Source organism: Mastigoproctus giganteus, chromosome 2, assembly GCF_048544385.1.
Source record: "Mastigoproctus giganteus isolate SK-2022 chromosome 2, ASM4854438v1, whole genome shotgun sequence".
In the NCBI taxonomy this organism is placed as follows: domain Eukaryota; kingdom Metazoa; phylum Arthropoda; class Arachnida; order Uropygi; family Thelyphonidae; genus Mastigoproctus; species Mastigoproctus giganteus.
This window is the reverse complement of record NC_143576.1, coordinates 49,863,302-49,882,897: the sequence shown is the minus strand read 5'-3', so window position 1 is coordinate 49,882,897 and position 19,596 is coordinate 49,863,302. Positions and strand designations below refer to the sequence as shown.

Here is a 19,596-nt window from a genome sequence, read left to right as displayed (position 1 = left end):
CAATTCATGGCTCACAAGCGGGATGCTCTTCCCCGAGACTGAAGGATTCATTGATTACCTGGCCATCCAAGACCAGGTAATCAACACCAGAAACTATAGAAAATACATCGCAAAGGAGCCTGGAATGTCAGATGACACATGTCGACGATGCCACCTGGCCTCAGAAACGATCCAACACATCACCGCAGTGTGCAAGGTGATCACCCAGACTGAGTACACTCATAGACACAACTTGGTAGGCGCTTCCGTAGCCAGGTGGGAAGGAGCAGCAGTGCGTAGCACACGCTTCTTGATTAGATCGGGTTTCGAGCCCGTCACCACCAAATACGGAGGATGTGGAAAGGTCAAGGGAATGACCACTGCATATTCCCGGAGCAATATGGCCTTAGTTGCTAATGCTCCTAAAAACCAAATAACAAACAAAAACAAACGACTTGGTAGCCAGGATAATACATCAGAAACTAGCGAGGAAATACCAGTTGACCAAAGAAAGTGTATCATACTACAAGTACGAACCCCAGGCAGTACTAGAAACCCGAACCCACACGCTGTACTGAGACCGCACCATAATATCGGATAAGACCATCCCGTACAACAGACTGGACATAACCCTTTTGGACAAGATGGAAAGGGCTACCTACCTGATTGACATAACGGTACCGAACACTAGCAATATCCAGAAAACCTATGAGGAAAAAATTAGGAAGTACACAAACCTGAGACATGAGATCAAGGGGATGTGACCTATGCAAGAAGTATCAACCATTCCAATCATCGTGTCAACTACCGGTATGGTACCACAGACTCTACATAGCAGCGTAGCAGCAATAGGTCTCCTCGAGAACACCTACAAGGAACTCCAGAAAGTTGCAATCCTGAACACCTGTAGGATAGTCAGAGAGTTCCTTGACCAACAGTAATACCAGAAATTACAACCACCCTGTGTATTTGGTAGTAGTACCCGTCACGGAGTGGAATCCCCCAATCAGAGAGAAATAATAATAATGTACTTTTTCATTGCCACCTGTATGCAGATTTATGGTTGCCTGTGATGTACCTTTTACCTTTGCTTGCCCCTTCTTAGGAAGAAACTGCCAAGCTTCAAGGAGGACTTTTACTCCTTCTGGACTTTGCTGCTAAGTGGTCATTAAGTCTTTCCGTCGCCAAGAACAATTGCTTTCATCCAGACAACCACCTACTGGTGTCTGTTGAAGCTTTGATCAAACCTCAACTTAATTCGTTCTCATGGCTCAACCTATGTTGAGAACATTACCAACCCTAGTTCCCAGATAATGATGATGCTGGTATAGACAATATTCAGTGAACTATTCCCTTTTTCCCCTTTCCCGCCACCTAACTCTCCCTCCTCCTTCCTTGTCATGTACTTGAGGCTAGATTTTAGTGGCGTTTGCTTTGGGGCTCCTGAGTACAGACTGCCATCCACTAGTCACACACTCGACCAATGGATTTTTTTTTTTTTTTTGCTGTTCTCTTTATATTGTTTTCCTTTTTTTATTTATTTTATTTTTGGTTTTGCCTAGGTTTAGCCTTCTTGGGTATGAAATAGCTGGTATCTGTGAGCTTGCATTTTACCAGTGGATACAGGACTTATTTTATTATTTTTAAATTTTATTTGTTTTATTTTATTTGTTATCATTTTAATTAAATTATTAATTTAATTTTATTATTATTATTTTTTGAACGATCCCATTCAGTATGGGATGGTTAGGGTCCACAACAATTCATGCTTAGTTGTGGCTCACCTTCTTGTGGTATAGACGGACACTGGGCAGGCTCTCCAGATGATTGTCTTCTTGATGACAAGTGGCCAGAAACAACTAAGCAACACAACACCCACCCACACACACTGCAGAAATGTGTGTGATTTAATATCACACACATTTCTGGCTTTTTAACAGAGATCTGTTATCAGCACAGTGTACCAAGGTGGAGTTAAACTGACATTCAGTTGCTGCCTACATAAATACTCTACCTGTCTACATGTTCCCATATTGAAATTCAGCATCACTTATGCCTGATTGAACACAACATCTCTGATATCCATATAATGTTTGCTTTTGATGACTTAATCAGTACTTTAAATACATCAAATTTATTTACTATGCTTCTGGCATAAATGTACATGCATGTATACAGGCACCTGTACTTACTCTTGTTTACCTTAACACAGCCCATGATGTCCCACAGCAGGGCTTGAAATTACTGACACCTTGCTTTCCAGGCTACTGCATGTTTCAGTAGAAGCAATATAAGAATAACTTTTACCTATGCCTGTGCCTGTAGTTAATCTATTAGCCTGTGTATCCCCCCCTCCAAGCTATGGGGGAATTCACAGACTCATCTCAGGGCTTGAACTTCTTGACACCTTGTTTTCCAGTTTCCAATTAGGTTCCAATAGAAGATATTGTACATTCAGTACAATATCTTCTATTAAACATTCAGTACAATATCTTTCCAATAGAAGATATTGTACTGAATGTTTCCATCCAGCCATAGAGTTCATGGCATTATCCACATTTGGACTTTTGTGTGTTTCTGTGTGCATAAACATTATAAGTTAACTAGTATTAGTCTTTGGGGGCAGAATTTCTTTTTAAGTATGTAGTACTGTTTTCTCAGGCAGCTGATTTCTAGGCAAAATGATATATCTCTTTTGGGGATTACCCTGACTTCTAATCTCTCTTGGCACAAGCAAATTACAAATATTGCTTGCTCTGCATCCAAAAAACTTGGTTTTCTCTCTCGCTCTCGGTGTTACTTTTCTTCCAAACAGCCGTTCATTCTGTACAAATCGCAAATCTCCCCTATCATGGAGTATTGTTCCCACATCTGGGGCGGTGCCCCCAAAACCTCTCTCAGCCTTCTAGATTCCATTCAGAAGAAGGCAGTTAGGTTAATTAATGACTCCTCTCTAACAGAGTCTCTCCACTCACTGTCTCATAGACAGTGGTGAGCTGTGAATATTTTAACAATGGGCTCGCAGTTTTTCCGAATTTCTACTGGGTAATTTGATTGGTCATGGAAGTAACGTCATCTGCTGTTTCTACTAGACATGTATCCCACGCTCCCACTACTAGTAGTGTGATTAATGCACGTGATGCATTATTCGTGACTGACCGGTATGATATCTCGAGTCAGGAGCGAATTCAGGGGGGGCGGACAGATGGAGCTTGTTACTCCCTTAACCATGCGTATAAGTGTATGTGTATAAGGTCTATCTAAAAAAAAACGTAAACACCTCGTCGTCATGCCTACCCTCACAATGATACCTCAATACGATAGTGTCTGGAGTTCTTTTTAGAATTTTTTAATAGTATGATGTCACAATCATACTTCCTGAAGTTACTGTTGCATTAAGTATGATTGCAACAATGAAGGTATTTGTCGTATGACTGCGACAATACAATTATTTGTCATATGACGGTAACAATACAAATATTTGTCAACAATTTCTTTTTTTTCATCTTGCATTTTCTTTACATTCCATTGTTAGGTTCCCCTAACAGCTGCGTATGTCGTTTGAAATACAAGATCGGTACCTCAATCGGCGCTGTTTTCTAGAGACATTTAGATGTATACTTGCAATCGCAAGTATATATCTCTTAAGTTATCATAAATCCATTGTATCATGTCTTTCAGAAATTATGAAAATTTGCGGATGTTCAATAAAATATTTGCAATACAAAAGCTCTTTTATTTCATAATCAATATGCGCACCCAGGTCCTGAGCTGGATATCATCATTCTTCTTTTTTCTTGGCGATTCCTTTCTCTCTCTCTCCGGATTACTCGAGAATTTTTTTTTTGGCATGTTTAAAATTTCTTTCAATTCCTCATCGTCAATGGAATCATTATTTAATTTAAAATCACTCTGTTTGCATTAATAACTTATACTTTAGGCATAAAACAGTGTATTTAATAACTTGTCACGAGGTAATTTTTTAAATGTGTTCTTACTTTCGAATTTATTCCTTCAAATTCTTTCCACTTCAACATGCTCTCAATTTTGGCATCATAATTTCTTTCAGAATTTTTCAAATTAGCAATAGCATTGATAATTCCAATAATTAATTTATCTGCTTTTACCATAGTGATTCTATAAAGCTCCTGAAAGGCAAGAGAGCTCCTGCCGGATGTTGATCATTAATGCTAAATCGTTAAGAAATTCCACATTGAAAAGTCAGTTTAATAATCCTGAAAATTTAACTTCTGATTCAAAATGTTTGCACAAAGCGGGATAATTCCTTCAACCCACAATTGCCGTCCACAAGCTACAAGCTGCTCATCATGGCCCGAACACACGGCCAGTCTTTATAATTGCGACATCAAGTTCTTTAGCAATAATCCTTAATTCACGCTGGTTTTTTGGAGTTTGGTGATATAATGCATACAGTTTTTTTTAATTATTCTCTGTATGCCATTATATTTTAGAACATTTTTCTACACAGTGAAAACCTCAACGAAGTTTCAAAGTCTGCTAACATTTCATCTTCATGAAGTTCATATAATATCTTAGTTACCTCAACCCCCCCACCCAAAATTGCTACTGTCACTAGTTCTTTGAATATAGTGCAAAATATCGGAATCACTCGGATATTCAGCTACTGTGACCATGTAAACATAGACAGAAGAAATTTGCTGGAAGGTGTAGATCACTCGCTTCTCTGAAAAACATACGCCCGTTTGTCAGAGTAATGGGGAACCACAACACAGGTTGACCACAGGCTATTATCTGTGTCGGGAATCATCTTAATCCTCTGACTGGCTATGGAAAGCAGATTGACGAGCACGACTTCTCGGTATATGACTGCAGGTTTTATGGACACCACTGACATTGTGAAACGGTAATCGCTTTCACCCTTAATTCGCGCTTTCTAATTGCCGAAAGGCAGAGGTCAGAACAATGCGTACAAAGTTCTTTCTCGTAATCCACCGTTCGTTACATGGAAATATTCTTCGTTCAACAGAAACTATTTTAAATGTAATTACCAAGGGGAATTAAAAAAAAAAATTTCCTATAAATAAGTTGGTTAAACAGAGGTCTGACTATAATAAAATCAAAAATGAAGCAATTTTAAAATACATAACTGATTGAATGCTGGGAATGGTGTCCCGCTCGTCCGACGTAGTTTCGGCTCTGGATACTCAATAATTGCATTCAGGGTTTCATTTATAAAATAAATGATCATCTCAACAATGGGCTCACAAATTTTCAAATAAAATAACAAAGAGCTCTCGCAAGCCCACTATAGCCCACCACTATTCATAGACGTACGTTTCTGCTGCATGCCTTTTTTACAGATACTTCCATGGGCACTGTTCTTCTGAATTGGCTTCTGTAATTCCCATTCTCTCTTTCTAAACATTCCAAACACGTGCTGCCACCAGCCAACATCCATTTACTGTCCAACTTTTCATCTTCCTTGTTTATTTATTCAACTGCCTTTTCTGGAACAACCTTTCTTCATACTTATTTCCTGAAAATTACAGTCTACAGAAGTTCAAGTCTGATGTCAACAAATATCTTCTTTTGTCTTCTCAACCTCCATCCCAAGCATGGTACTAAGTACTATTGGTTCTAATACCTCTCGTGTTTGGGGTTTTCATAAAAAAAAAAAAAAAGTACTGCTTGTTTTGATTTAAATATTGGTTTTGATCTGCAAGCACTGTGTTCTTAGTTGTGTTTTTTTTGGCATGAACAAGTTCACATGTTGAAGATATGTTGTGTCCTTAATAATCAGAAAAAAAAATGGAAGATGTGTGGTGTTTTCCTTTAGTCATCAGGAAAATGTAAATTGAGGAACCTTATTGTTTTAGAAGATTTAAAGTTAGTTAACTGCTTCTTTGCTGTTTGTCATCTCCCCCCCCCCCCGAGTCCCACACACCACACACAGGAGAAGTTGAAATTTAAAATTTTGTTGAAATTTTAAATTTCAACAAAAGTTGAAATTTAACGAGTTGGTATTGTCAAATGTGGAGGGAAAGAAAGTAGTGTGGGGTAGGGCTTACAATACCGGTCAAAATCTTAATACCAGTATTTCTGTATTTTTAATTATTGAAACCGGGATACCGGTATTCCAAAAAAAAAAAAAAAAACAAACATTTTTCTCAATAAATTTTGATGACAATTAGGTGCAATAAAGTAAGGAAAAAAACAAGTACTGTAATTACTTGAATTAATCATGTTTTAAATAAACTTTTATTGCAATAATAAATATTCTGAAAAAAATCATTAAAATACAGTTATTTTAAAAACAAAAAAATACATATTGCTAATGCAAAGTTTAGTTATGTTTAAGCTTCTACACCACCTGTCTGAATAAAGTAAGCTTTTAAGAAACGTAAGCAATCAGTAGTATGATCGTTTCAAATGGATCTAATTTTGGTACATACAGTATTTGATTAGTGGCAGAAAATGCCCTTTCGGATTCTGTACTGGTACTGAGATAATCGTAGACAATCTCAGTCCATATTTTCTAGGCTTTGAACTGTTTTAGCAAAAGTAGTTAAAAGTATTTCATTAATTTCTGACTCAAGTTCATCTTTTAAAATCTCATTGGAGTCAGGCAATTTCTTATTTTGGAAAGAATTTGCAGAACACTGATGTTCTATTCCATGTTGATATTCCATGGTTGAATTATGTTCATCATTTTCTGAAGGAGAAAGATGTTTTATTAAGCGAAGTATAATTTTCACTGTAGTATCTTTATTGAGTCTGGGAGAGAGAGCCAAGAGTGGGGATAAGGAATGCAGAAGAGAGCATAGAGTGCAGTTAAGGAATTCTTCACATATATAAATGCAAAGAACAGAAGGATAAATCAGATTGGACCCTTATGTAATGGACTTGGGATAGTATTAGATAACATTGCTGAAGTTGCAGAAGAGTAGGAGAACGGCAGAATAACTTAACAAGTACAGGTCACAGTTGAAAAAAAGCCGTGAATTAGGGTTGAATTTGAAAGTGTCTGCAATTCTACCAAGACACGATAGGTGGGAGTATATGATGAGAGCCTTGTTGATCATTTTGGCCCTGGAAAGATTGTGCAAGGCTCAAGGGGTAAAATTATTTTCAGCCTGGTCTGTACTTGTTAATAGGAGAGACTGCTTCTACAGGGATGGGATACACTTAAATAGAAAGGGTGCAAGAACATTTGCTGATGCTATTCAGGCAGTGTTAGGTGGGTCGGAAAACTTCTAGTTTGGGGGATACAAGGACTAATAGATTCACAGTAGCCACTGGCAGAGATGAAAGTGATCCCTGCACTACTTCTATTGTAATGAGCAGCAGCCTGGAAAACAAGATGCAGGATATTTCAGAGAGTGCTGGGAGTCATTGCGGTACAACTAAACACATGGGTTGTGTTAGGGTAGCTAAGAATACGAACAGGTGCATGTATACTTGGGTGTACACCAATGCTAGGAGTTTGGTAAATAAATTTGATGAATTTGAGGTATTGCTCAGAACATCAAAGGCAGATATTGTTGGGATATCAGAGACGTGGTGTCACACAGATATAAGGAATGTAGAACTGGAATTTGGGGAGTACAATGTGTACAGAAAGGATAGACAAGATAGGAAGGGAGGAGGGGTTATGCTATTAGTTAAGAAACACATAAAATCCAAGGAAGTGAAGCCAGTTGACATTGCTGGACTGTGCTATTTGTTATTTGTTATTTGGTTTTTAGGAGCATTAGCAACTAGGACCATATTGCTTGGGGGGTATGCGGTGGTCATTCCCTGACCTTTCCGCATTCTCCGTATTTGGTGGTCACGGGCTCGAACCCCGGTTTAATCAAGAAGCGTGTGCTACGCACTGCTGCTCCTGCCCACCTGGCTATGGAGGCGCCACTGGACTGTGCAGTGTTGAGTCAGTTTGGTGTGACATAAGCATTGTGAGATCAAAATTGAGAGTACGAATGTGCTATAGGCCTAATGATTCTGTTGAGTATAATAAGGAACTGTACAGGGAAATAGAGTGGCCCAGTAAATCAGAGAGTCTTATAATGGGGGATTTTAATTTCCCAGATATTGACTGGAATTTGTGGGTTGGCCACTCACACATTAGAAAAGCTTTTGTGGATTTATTAGATGATTGTTTTCTACATCAGCATGTTCGAGAGGCAACTAGAGGGAGTAATACTCTTGATCTGATTACCAGTAGTGATTCTTCATGCATTAAGAATCTGCAGATAAAGGAACCTCTAGGTGGCAGTGATCACAGTGTGCTGAAGTGGGATTTACTCAAAGAGGTAACTGCCATGAGGATCAAAGGGAAGGGTTTTTGCTTTTGTAAAGGCAACTACAATGGTCTGAGACAGTATTTAAATTCTATACAGTGGGAACAACTGATGATGTTACCAACAGCAAATTCAAAATGGGAAGCATTCAAAGAAATTATCTTGGAACCTACTAGGCTTTAAATACCAACTAAAAAATATTGTTCAAGGTTTAGGCCTAAATGGATGTCAGATGAACTAATGACACATATGGCAGAGAAGAAAAATGCATGGGATACATAAATTTACATGTGACACAGAAGCCTATGATAGATACAAGTTGATCTGTAACCAAGTTACAAAGGAGGTTAGGCAGGCAAAGGCAGATTACGAGAAATCTTTGGCAAGGGATGCAAAGAAAAACAGCAAAGAATTCTTTACTTATGTAAACTCTAGAAGGAAGGGGATGAATCAGATTGGTCCAATTGATATCAATGGTTCAACTGTTGATGATCCCGCTCAGGTAGCTAACAAACTAAATGAATATTTTGCATCGACATTCACACATGAGGAGTTATTCAGCGAGGGGAATGCCAGAGGTGTATTCAACTCTGGCAGTAAGCTAGATAATCTTGTAATAACTGGAAACTGAGAGGAAACTGGAGGAGAAATTGTTGAAGGTAAACACAAAAAGGGACCTGGGGTGGTGGGATCTATCCAGTTATATTAAAGGAGGCAGCAAAGGAAGTAAGCAAACCCTTAGCCATAATTATGAGAGCTTCCTTGGACTCAGGGGAGGTATCCATAGACTGGAGATATGCAAATGTGACCACAATTCACAGAGGAGAATAAAAGGCTGACACAAGTAATTATAGACCTGTGAGTTTAACTTCTGTTCCCAGAAAATTAATGGAGGCACTGGTTAAAGAAGCACTGCAGGATCATCTAGACAAGACTTCAGTTATAACTCGGACACAGCATGGTTTTGTTTAGGGGAAGTCTTGCCTGACCAATTTGATTGGATACTATGATCCAGTCACAAAAGAACTGGATGCAGGGAATAACTTTGATATTATATTCTTGGATGTTAGAAAGGCTTTTGATACTGTTGCACATGGAAGACTTCCGCACAAATTGGAGCAGTGTGGCATTGGAGGCACATTGCCGCTATGGATAAAGGGGTGGTTGAGGGAGAGAAGACAGAGATTGGTAATCAATGGACACTGCTCATCGTGGACTAAAGTTATTAGTGGAGTCCCTCAGGGTTCAGTATTGGGTCCATTATTGTTTTCTGTATTTATAAATGATATTGATGATCGTATATCAAGCTTAATGTCCAAGTTTGCAGACGATACAAAGGTTGACAGGGTTGTTAAGGACACTACTGATGCTATCCTGCTGCAACAGGATCTGGAAATGTTGAGCAAATAAGCTGAGAGGTGGAAAATGAAGTTTAACATTGACAAATGTGAAGTACTATATGGGAAACAGTAACCCCAGAGCAATGTATCAACTCTGTGGTTTTTTTTTTTTTTTTTGGGTTTTTAGGAGCATTAGCAACTAAAGCCATATTGCTCCTGGGATATGCGGTGGTCATTCCCTGACGTTTCCACATTCTCCGTGTTTGGTGGTTACGGGCACGAACCTCGGTCTAATCAAGAAGCATGTGCACGCATTGCTGCTCCTGTCCACCTGGCTACGGAGGCGCCAACTCTGTGGTACTACACTGACAGTGGTAGAGAATGAAAAGGACCTAGGGGTAATTGTGCAGGCAGATAAGAAGTTCTCTGAGCAGTGCAAATGGGCTGCAAGAGTAGCTCATGGTGTCTTGTCAAAGATATACAGGAATTTTTCTAGCAGGGATAAGGAGGTGATTATTCCCTTGTATAAGGCAATGGTCAGGCCACACTTGTACTCCAGACCTGTACTGTATACAGGTCTGGAGAGCTGCTGGAACGAGTACAGAGAAGGACAACAAGATTAGTGAATGGAACAAAGGGTTGCCCTTACGAAGAAAGGGCAACCCTTTGTTCCATTAAGTTTTGCAAATTAGTGTTTGTAGACTAGGCACTGACGAGGTGATCTGATAGAGGTGTATAAAGCCTCGAATGGTTTGAGCTTGCTCAATGCCGATGGGACTCTTCTTCTTGCTCAGAATAATCACCTGTAACGGCATAAATTCAGATTGAGGAAAGACAGATATAGGATAGATGAGCAAAAATTTGCCTTTAGTCAGTGGGTAGTTGGTTGGTGGAACAGACTTCCATCCCTTGTTCTGATATCCTAAATAAATTTAAGGCTTAGCTGGACAGGTATTTCGAATGAATAGAGGTGTGAAATTGAAGTGTTTTTTTTTTTGGCTGATGCTGCATAAGCTTGCTTTCTTGCATCATATGCCTCTATTAATGCTAACTCAACAGTTACTTTGCATCAGTATTTAAATTTAAAACACCCTTTGTGTCAATGAGATATTATGGAAGTATCATTGATTAAAACGTAATCAATGATGTTGAAATTTCAAATGATTATTTAATGAGAACTTTCGTGCCTACAAGCCAGTAAGGCTCCTGTGGTTAATGGCATATACCCTATATACCCACCACCAAATGCGGAGGATGTGGAAAGGTCAGGGAATGACCACCGCATATCCCGGAGCAATATGGCCTTAGTTGCTAATGCTCCTAAAACCAAATAACATAACATCTTCTTTGTACTCATTCTAGCAATCTACATCCTTCCTAAAGGCGGCAAGTGGGTGCAGTGATCCCTAAAGGCTGGTTATGAGAGCATCACTGGACTCAGGAGAGATTCTGTCGGATTGGTGTTAATTGGAACAAAAAGGTGGTTCTAGGAGTGTCATCGGAAATTACCGACCGGCCAGTCTAACTTCAGTAGTAGGGAAAATCATGGAGGCAATGATCAAGGGTGGAATTCAGGATCATTTTGATGGAAATGGAATTCTGTATGATACACAGCATGGTTCTGTAAAGGTAAAATCATGTTTAATGAATCTGGTTAGCTATTTTGACAGATTAGTTAGTTATTTGGTTTTTAGGAGCATTAGCAACTAAGGCCATACTGCTCCGGGATATGCAGTCGTCATTCCTTGACCTTTCCGCATCCTCCGTATTTGGTGGTGACAGGCTCGAACCCCGGTCTAATCAAGAAGCGTGTGCTATGCACTGCTGCTCTTTTCCACCTGGCTACGGAGGTGCCATATTTTGACAGGTCACTCGTGAGCTGGATTTAGGGAATAATTTCGACATTGTTTATTTTAAATTCAGCAAAGGATTTGACTCAGTCTCACATGAGTGGTTACTTTGTAAGTTGGAGGCTGGAATCATAGGGAAAATCCTTAGATGGATTGCACGATGGCTTGAGGGCACTAGGCAAAGGGTTGCGATAAATGGTTATTCATCAGATTGGGTTAATGTAAATAATGGGGTTCCCCAAGGATCAGTATTGGGACCACTGTTGTTTTTGATTATCTTAAATGACATCTATGAAGGGATGGAGGGCATTAGGTCTAAACTTGCAGTGATGTAAAGATCAGTAGAGTAGTTAATAATCGCCACCAAGCTCTGCTTGGTGGAGATCCCACAAAAGATCAGAAAAGTGGCAACTATGCTTTAATTCAGCAAAATGCAAGATCTTACACCAGGGAACAGCAACCACAAAATATCTTATACACTTGGTGGAGTTGAACTATAAAGTCAGTAATGGAGGAATGGGATTGGGAGTTAGGATACGTCAGACATGAAGTTGTCCGAGAATGATCAACAGGTTGCAATGTTGCTTGGTGTCCTATCGATGATTTATCGAACATTCGCTAGTAGAGATAACATCGTCATAATCACATAAAGGTTATTTTATAACCTTTATGTGATTAAATTATAAACAATTATATTTTTTAAATTAGTACCGAAAAACCGGTATTTTTGTATCAATGCCGTAAAAAATGTCTGGTATCCCTAAAAAATGTCTGGTATTGGAGATCCCGGGATTCCGGTATTGTAAGCCGTAGTGTAGGGTAGTCAAAACTCAGATTTCTGTTGAAATTGTCTTGTGAAAGTGTAACTTTACAAAATTGTAAAGTTATGCTTTTACACAACTTTACAATTACATTATGACATTTACATTACATTTTATCACATCAAAATACAAGTTAATGTTATAAAGTTTTTTAATTTATTTTAGGTGTTAGCACAGAAGATATATTGACAGCCTACATTTCTGCAATCAGAGCACTTAGAGTTCTGGATCCTACAGGAGTGGTGCTACAGCTTGTTTGTGAACCAGTATGCTCTTATCTCAGGTAAGTGAGCAAGTGAAATTATTATTATTAAGTGCACAGACTCCATAATGGCAAAATTATGCAAGGAAGCAAGCTTATACAGAATAAAAAAAAATAAAAAAACACTTTATTTGCCATCCTTTATAATAATCTGTCCAAACCTCTTTCCTGTAACCATTCTTTTCCAATTTAAATTTGACTCTGCTGATTATATTCCATATACACTAGACTGTCGATGTGTGTGAATTATATTTAGATACCTGTATATTTTGTATGCAAAGCTAAATTCAAGTGTACGGAAATTTTATTAAAAAAATGGTAAATGAAATTGTGATTAAAATTTGTCCACATGATGTAAATTGTTGTGTGCTGCTCTTTTAGAATATTAGCATTAGCATTAGCAGAGGCATATGATGCAAGAAAGCAAGCTTAGGCAGCATCAGCCAAAAAAAAATAAACAAAGAAAACCTCTCCCATTTCACCCCTCCATTCGTTCGAAATGCCTGTCCAGCCTTAAATTTATTTAGGCTATCAACTGCCACAACAAAAGATGGAAGTCTCTTCCACCAATCAATTACCCACTGGCTAAAGGCAAATTTCCGCACATCTATTCTACAACTCTTTCCTCAATTTGAATCTGTGCCCACTCAGGTTCTTAATCTGAGCAAGAGGAAGAATCCCATCAGCATTCAGCTTGCTCAATCCAAGGCCTTATACACCTCAATCAGATCAAGCCTACTCTCCAGGTGCTGCAATTTGCAGAACTTAAGCCTTTCTTTGTAAGAGCACCCCTTTGTTCCTCTCATCAATCTTGTTGTTCTTCTTTGTACGAGCCTCCGTAGCCAGGTGGGAAGGAGCAGCAGTCCATAGCACACGCTTCTTGATTAGACCGGGGTTCGAGCCCGTCACCACCAAATGCGGAGGATGTGGAAAGGTCGGAATGACCACCGCATATCCCGGAGCAATATGGCCTTAGTTGCTAATGCTCCTAAAACCAAATAACATAACATCTTCTTTGTACTCATTCTAGCAATTTTACATCCTTCCTAAAATGAGGCCTCCAGACCTGTACACAGTACTCTAGGTGTGACCTTGACCATTGCCTTGTATAACGGGATAATCACCTTCCTGTCCTGCTTGCAAAATTTAAAAAAAATCATTAATATATAGATCACCCGTTTGCACTACTCAGCAAACTTCATATTTGACTGCATAATTACCACTAGGTCTTTTTCATTTTCCACTTCCCTGAGTGTAGTACCACACAGTTGGTACATTTCTCTTCAGTTATTGCTACCCATGTGCAGTACTTTGCATTTGTCAATGTTATACTTATGTTGCCACTTCTCAGCCCATTTTCCCAACTTATCTAGATCCAGTTGGAGTAGCATACTGTCTTTACTGTCGTTAATAATCGTGCCAGCCTTTGTCGTCATCATCTATCATCGTTCCATTATTCCATTGGTCGACGTATGAAGCCTCGCCACCATGCCCCCTCCGTGTACTTCTCTCTGCCATTGATTGCACTCCAATTTCCTCCTCTCTTTATCATGTCCTGCCATCTCATTCTTGGTTTCCCCCTTGGTCTTTTGTCCCTTAATTGTAAAACAAACATTCTTCTTGGCAAGCGCCTCTTGTTCATCCTCTTGACATGTCCAAACCATTTCAAACAGGACCTTTCAATCCTCTTCTGGAGTTTTTCAATCTGAATTCTCTCCCTAATCACATCATTCCTGATTTTGTTGTGTTTTGTCTTTCCGGCTATGCCCCTCACAAATCTCATTTCTGCCCCCTGAATTCTGCTTTTATTCTTTTTCCTCATAGTCCAAGTTTCAGATGCATATGTCAGATGGTATGTAATAGGCCTGATATATAGCCTTCTTACAATTCAGTGGTATGTTCCTGTTCCAGATCAGATCTTTTGTTTGTCTATAAAAATTCCCACTCGCTTGTATCCTTCTACCGATTTCTTCGTCTATTACTCCAGTCTTTGCAATGGTGCTTCCTAGAAACTTGAAGTTGTTAACCATTTTTAGCTGTTTCCCTTCCATTGTAATGTATTCGTCAAGCTCACCACTCCTCTTTAGAACCATTACTTCACTCTTCTCCTAACTGAAAACCAGTCCAAATTCATTGGCCATAGTAGCCCATATATCAACTTGCCATTGCATTTGTTCCCTACTCTCTCCGCATATGCAGAGGTCATCTGCGAAGTGCATGACTTTCATCTGGTCCTGTTCAAGTAGGTGCCTCCATAGCCAGGTGGGAAGGAGCAGCAGTGCGTAGCACACGCTTTTTGATTAGACCGGGGTTCGAGCCCGTCACCACCAAATACAGAGGATGCGGAAAGGTCAAGGAATGACCACCGCATATCCCGGAGCAATATGGCCTTAGTTGCTAATGCTCCTAAAAACCAAATAACAAACAAACAAACAAGCCTGTTCAAGTTGTTCCACCACTCTACATTGCACATCATTCATGACAGAGATGAACAGTAGGGGTGGCAGGACGCCTCCTTGCCTCAAACCTGATGTTATTTTGAAGCTCTCCGTTAACCTCACCACTGTTTTTACTTTGCTCACTGCATTGGTGCGCTTATTCTCAATTCTCTCCACAAGATGTTCCTCTATCCCCAAGTTTCTCAAAACCTCCCACACTATCTCTCTCTTTACGGCATTAAACGCTTTCTTTATATCCAAAAATGGCATCCATAATTCTTTATTATGTTCATAACACTTTTCCATGAGTTGCCTGATGCAGAAAATTAGATCCAGCGTTGATCTGTACTGTTCCTCGGCCATCCTATTTTCAATCGTTCTTCTTATCTTCTGCTCTAACACTCTCTCTCATACAGCTTACTCACATTCGATGTCAGTGTGATGCCTCTATAATTGAAACACTTTTTCCTGTTCCCCTTCTTGGACAACATGATGATTAAACGTGATGATTAAACCTTCTTTCCAGTCCTTCAGCACCTGTCTCTCATCCCAGATCTTACGGAACAGTCTGTATGTCCACGCCATCCCTGCCTCACCTGTAGCCTTCAGAATTTCTCCATTTATCTCATCCATACCAGCAGACTTGCCTGTCTTGATGTATTTCCACGACTGCACTACATTATTCCAAGTCAAGTCTGTCTGCTCTCTCTCTCCGTACCTTCGCTTTCATCCCCTCTTTTATGATCAATCTGCCTTTGTCCCTTTTGCTGGTTGTCCTGTAGGTTCAACAGATTTTCAAAATACTTCCATGTTCCTCTTATCTCTTCGTCCTTGGTATCATCTACAAACTTCGACACTAAGCCTGATATACCTTCATCAATAGCATTGATAAATATAGAAAACATTAGTGGACCCCTGTGGGGTTCCACCAATAATATTAGTCCAGGAAGAGCAGCACTCATTGATTAATACCATCTGTCTTCTCACACTCAACCATCCTTTTATCCATTGTAGCAACTTACCATTAATGCCATAACTCTCCAATTTGTGCAAGCAGTCTTCCATGTGCAACAGTATCAAAAGCTTTCCTGAAATCCAAGTATATGATATCAAAATTATTTTTGGTCATTCAGTACCTTTGTGACCACATCATAGTATCCAATCAAATTGGTCAGACAAGACCTCCCTTTAACAAACCCATGCTGTGTCTTAACTTTTACTGCAGCCTTGTCTAGATGATCTGTAAGTAAATCTGCAGATCTACTCCTAATATCATTGGTGCCAACGTGTACAACAATTTCAACTTTATGCCCTTAAAAGATGATATGCTTTACAACATCATCAATTTTTGCCCCTGGCAGACATACCCTGGTCCTATTCCATCTATCCTTTTTACACAATGTATTCCCCATCTCCCTGACAATAGAGGCCCCAACAATAACTAACTCCTGTGGCACCAGTGCATTCTGCCTTGGAGATTGCTTCTGTGTTGCCTGATGCCCAAGAGTGAGCTCTGGTGTTGAGTTGGGCAGCTGAGAGCTTGACGGGCCCCTCATATTAATTTTTTCGAGGGCATCTGCCCTACACCTCAAGCTCTTATAGATGCCCATTAGAATTTGCGTTTACGCCTAATTTCTAGACACTCTCTGCACCTGGCCCACACAAAGACATCGTCCTTGGCTAGATCATGTTCTGTTTCAGAGAGTTCGACAAACATTTCCCAAGTTGCGCAAATTATTTAGGCTGTGATGCGTTGGAGAATTGCTCCCCTCAGTTCTTCCACGAGTCACAGCACTCTTGTCACTTTTTGCCCGTTGCTTTGCTGCTCTAGCCTGGGGCATGATATTTTAAATTAATAAGATCAATAAATTTAATTAATTAATTGTCAATACTACACTATCTGATAGAATCCTAAATGCAGTGATGCGTATTATGCTATATAATTTTCTTTAGAGCTACGTAGTTACCACAATTAAAAATTTGAATTCCCTAACACTATACAAAAACAATGGTTGCAAGATTCAAACGAAACAGTGGTTTTACATATATTAAGTGTTAAACTACAAAAACTCTTATCTAAATTAAAAATAAAAATAACCAGCGTAACTAGAACTATAAGACTACATATAAAGTACAATATAAAATAATAATTAGGTTAATAAAATGGCAAACACTTAACGCTTTTTTGGAGCCTGTAATTCACAGCTGTAATTTTTAAAGAGAGTCAGCACCCTCTCTCTCTATGTGCTATAATATGCACAACAAAGTTTTAGTGGTGAAGCTGCAAGTGCCAATCAGACTGCTGCCAACCGAATCCTGCTGAATTACTAAATTTAATCCAGATGGAAGTCTACTAACTGTAGCAGGTATTCAAAGGAGATAAGACAGGTCTGTACTGGAAGAGGATACTAGCAAGAACCTTTATTTCTAAAGAAGAAGCGAAGGATCCAGGATTCAATGTCTGTAATGATCAGTTAACTCTGATCTTCTGTGGAAATACAGAAGTGGTTTTAATTGCAAGGCCCTTTTAATTTATAAATCAGAGAATCCCAGAGCTTTGATAAAGGTTAAGAATGCAGCCTACCTTTCCACTGGAGGTTCAATAACTGAGCGTGGATGAGAGGACAAAAGTTCAGTGACTGGTTCACGAAGGACATTTGCTCAGAAGTTGAACGATATTGTAAAAGGCAGAATTTGCCGTATAAGGCACTGTTTTTAATTGATAATTCTCCAAGTCATTTGCAACACCTGGAAATCATGAACTAAAATGTTGTGTTTTTTGTCCCCAAACATGATTTCATGAAATAGTAACTTCATAGAATTAGCTAATGGATCAAGGCTTCATTTCCACATTTAAAAAATTGTTTAAAGCAAACCTTTAATCCAATATTCAACGCCTGGAAAAATCCAGAGCTAAATCTTCATGACGTTTTGAAGTGGATGTGATTAACAACATTCATGGTGCATAGACAGACATAAAAGAATTTACAATGAATGCTTATTGCAAGATACTCTGGCCAGAATGCATTCACATGCTGCAGCTAGCAGTGGACATCCGAGAAACAGTTGCGGAAAACATTAGCATTAGTAGAGGCATATGATGCAAGAATGCAAGCTTATGCAGTATCAGCCAAAAAAAAACCCTCCCATTTTTCCCCTCTGTTCGTTCCAAATACCTCTCCAGCTCACCCTTAAATTTATTTAGGCTATCAACTTCCACAACCAAGGATCGAAGTCTGTTCCACCAACCAACTACCCGCTGGACAAAGGCAAACTTCTGCACATCTATCCTACATCTGTCTTTCCTCAATTTGAATTTATGCCTTTTTCAGGTGATTATTCTGAGCAAGAGGAAGAATCCCATCAGCATTGAGCATGCTCAAACCATTCAAGGCTTTATACACCTCATTCAGTCACCTTATAGGTGATCTGAATTAGGTGTATAAAGCCTAGTCTCCAGACACTGTAATTTGCAAAACTTAACCTTTCTTCGTAAGAGCAATCCTTTGTTCCATTCACTAATCTTGTTGCCCTTCTCTGTACTTGTTCCAACTACTCTACATCCTTCTTAAAATGCGGCCTCCAGAGATAATCACCTCCTTATCCCTGCTAGGAAAAATTTTTGTATATCATTGACAAGACACCTTGAGCTACTCTTGCAGACCGTCTGCACTGCTCAGAAAACTTCATATCTGCCCGCACAATTACCCCCATGGCCTTTTTTGTTCTCTACCACTGTCAGTGTAGTATCACAGAGTTGATATGTTACTCTGGGGTTACTGCTTCCCATATGTAGTACTTTACATTTGTCAATGTTAAACTTCATTTGCTACATCTCAGCCCATCTGCTCAACTTTTCTAGATCCTGTTGCAGCAGTGTACTGTCATTAGTGTCCTTAACAACCCTGCCAACCTTTGTATTGTCTGCAAACTTGGACGTTAAGCTTGATATATACCATCATCAATATCATTTATAAATACAGAAAACAATAATGGAACCAACACTGAACCCTGAGGGACTCCACTAATAACATTAGTCCACGATGAGCAGTGTCCATTGATTACCACTCTCTGTCTTCTCCCACTCAACCATCCCTATATCCATTGCAACAATTTGCCTCCAATGCCACACTGCTCCAATTTGTTCAGCAGCCTTCCATGTGCAACAGTATCAAAATCTTTTCTAAGATCCAAATATATGATATCAAAGTTATTCCCTGCATCCAGTTCCTTTGGGACCACATCATAGCATTCTGTCAGATTGGTCAGGCAAGACTTTCCCTAAACAAAACCATGCTGTGTCCGAGCTATAACTGAAGTCTTGTCTAGATGATCCTGCAGTGTTTCTTTAATCAGACAGTTTTTTAAATTCTGTACAGTGGGATCAACTGATGATGTTACCAACATTGCTGAATTGGTAGCAGTTGTGAGATGACTTCGTGGCAAGGGCGTTGATGACCTTCAGTCTGATGGCATCATGGAAATTGGAAAACAGTCATGAAGAGGAGAGGTCTGTCGGAGAACTGTTAGAGTGTGATGCAAGAAAGGAAGAGGATGATATTGCAGGTGTAGCACATATGGACCTCTTAACCATTTCTTAACTGTTTAAAGATAGCATCGATTTTTC

General features: G+C 39.3%; 1 protein-coding gene across 1 annotated transcript in view; it reads left to right on the top strand.

Annotated features, from left to right (window-relative positions):
• The window catches only part of mr (anaphase promoting complex subunit morula), a 596,234-nt gene that overhangs the window by 248,317 nt on the left and 328,321 nt on the right, over positions 1 to 19,596 (top strand). The window contains exon 7 of the mRNA XM_090388952.1: positions 12,435 to 12,552. Within this exon, the coding sequence (XP_090245078.1) occupies positions 12,435 to 12,552 (118 nt within the window). The remainder of the gene's footprint in view (positions 1 to 12,434; positions 12,553 to 19,596) is intronic.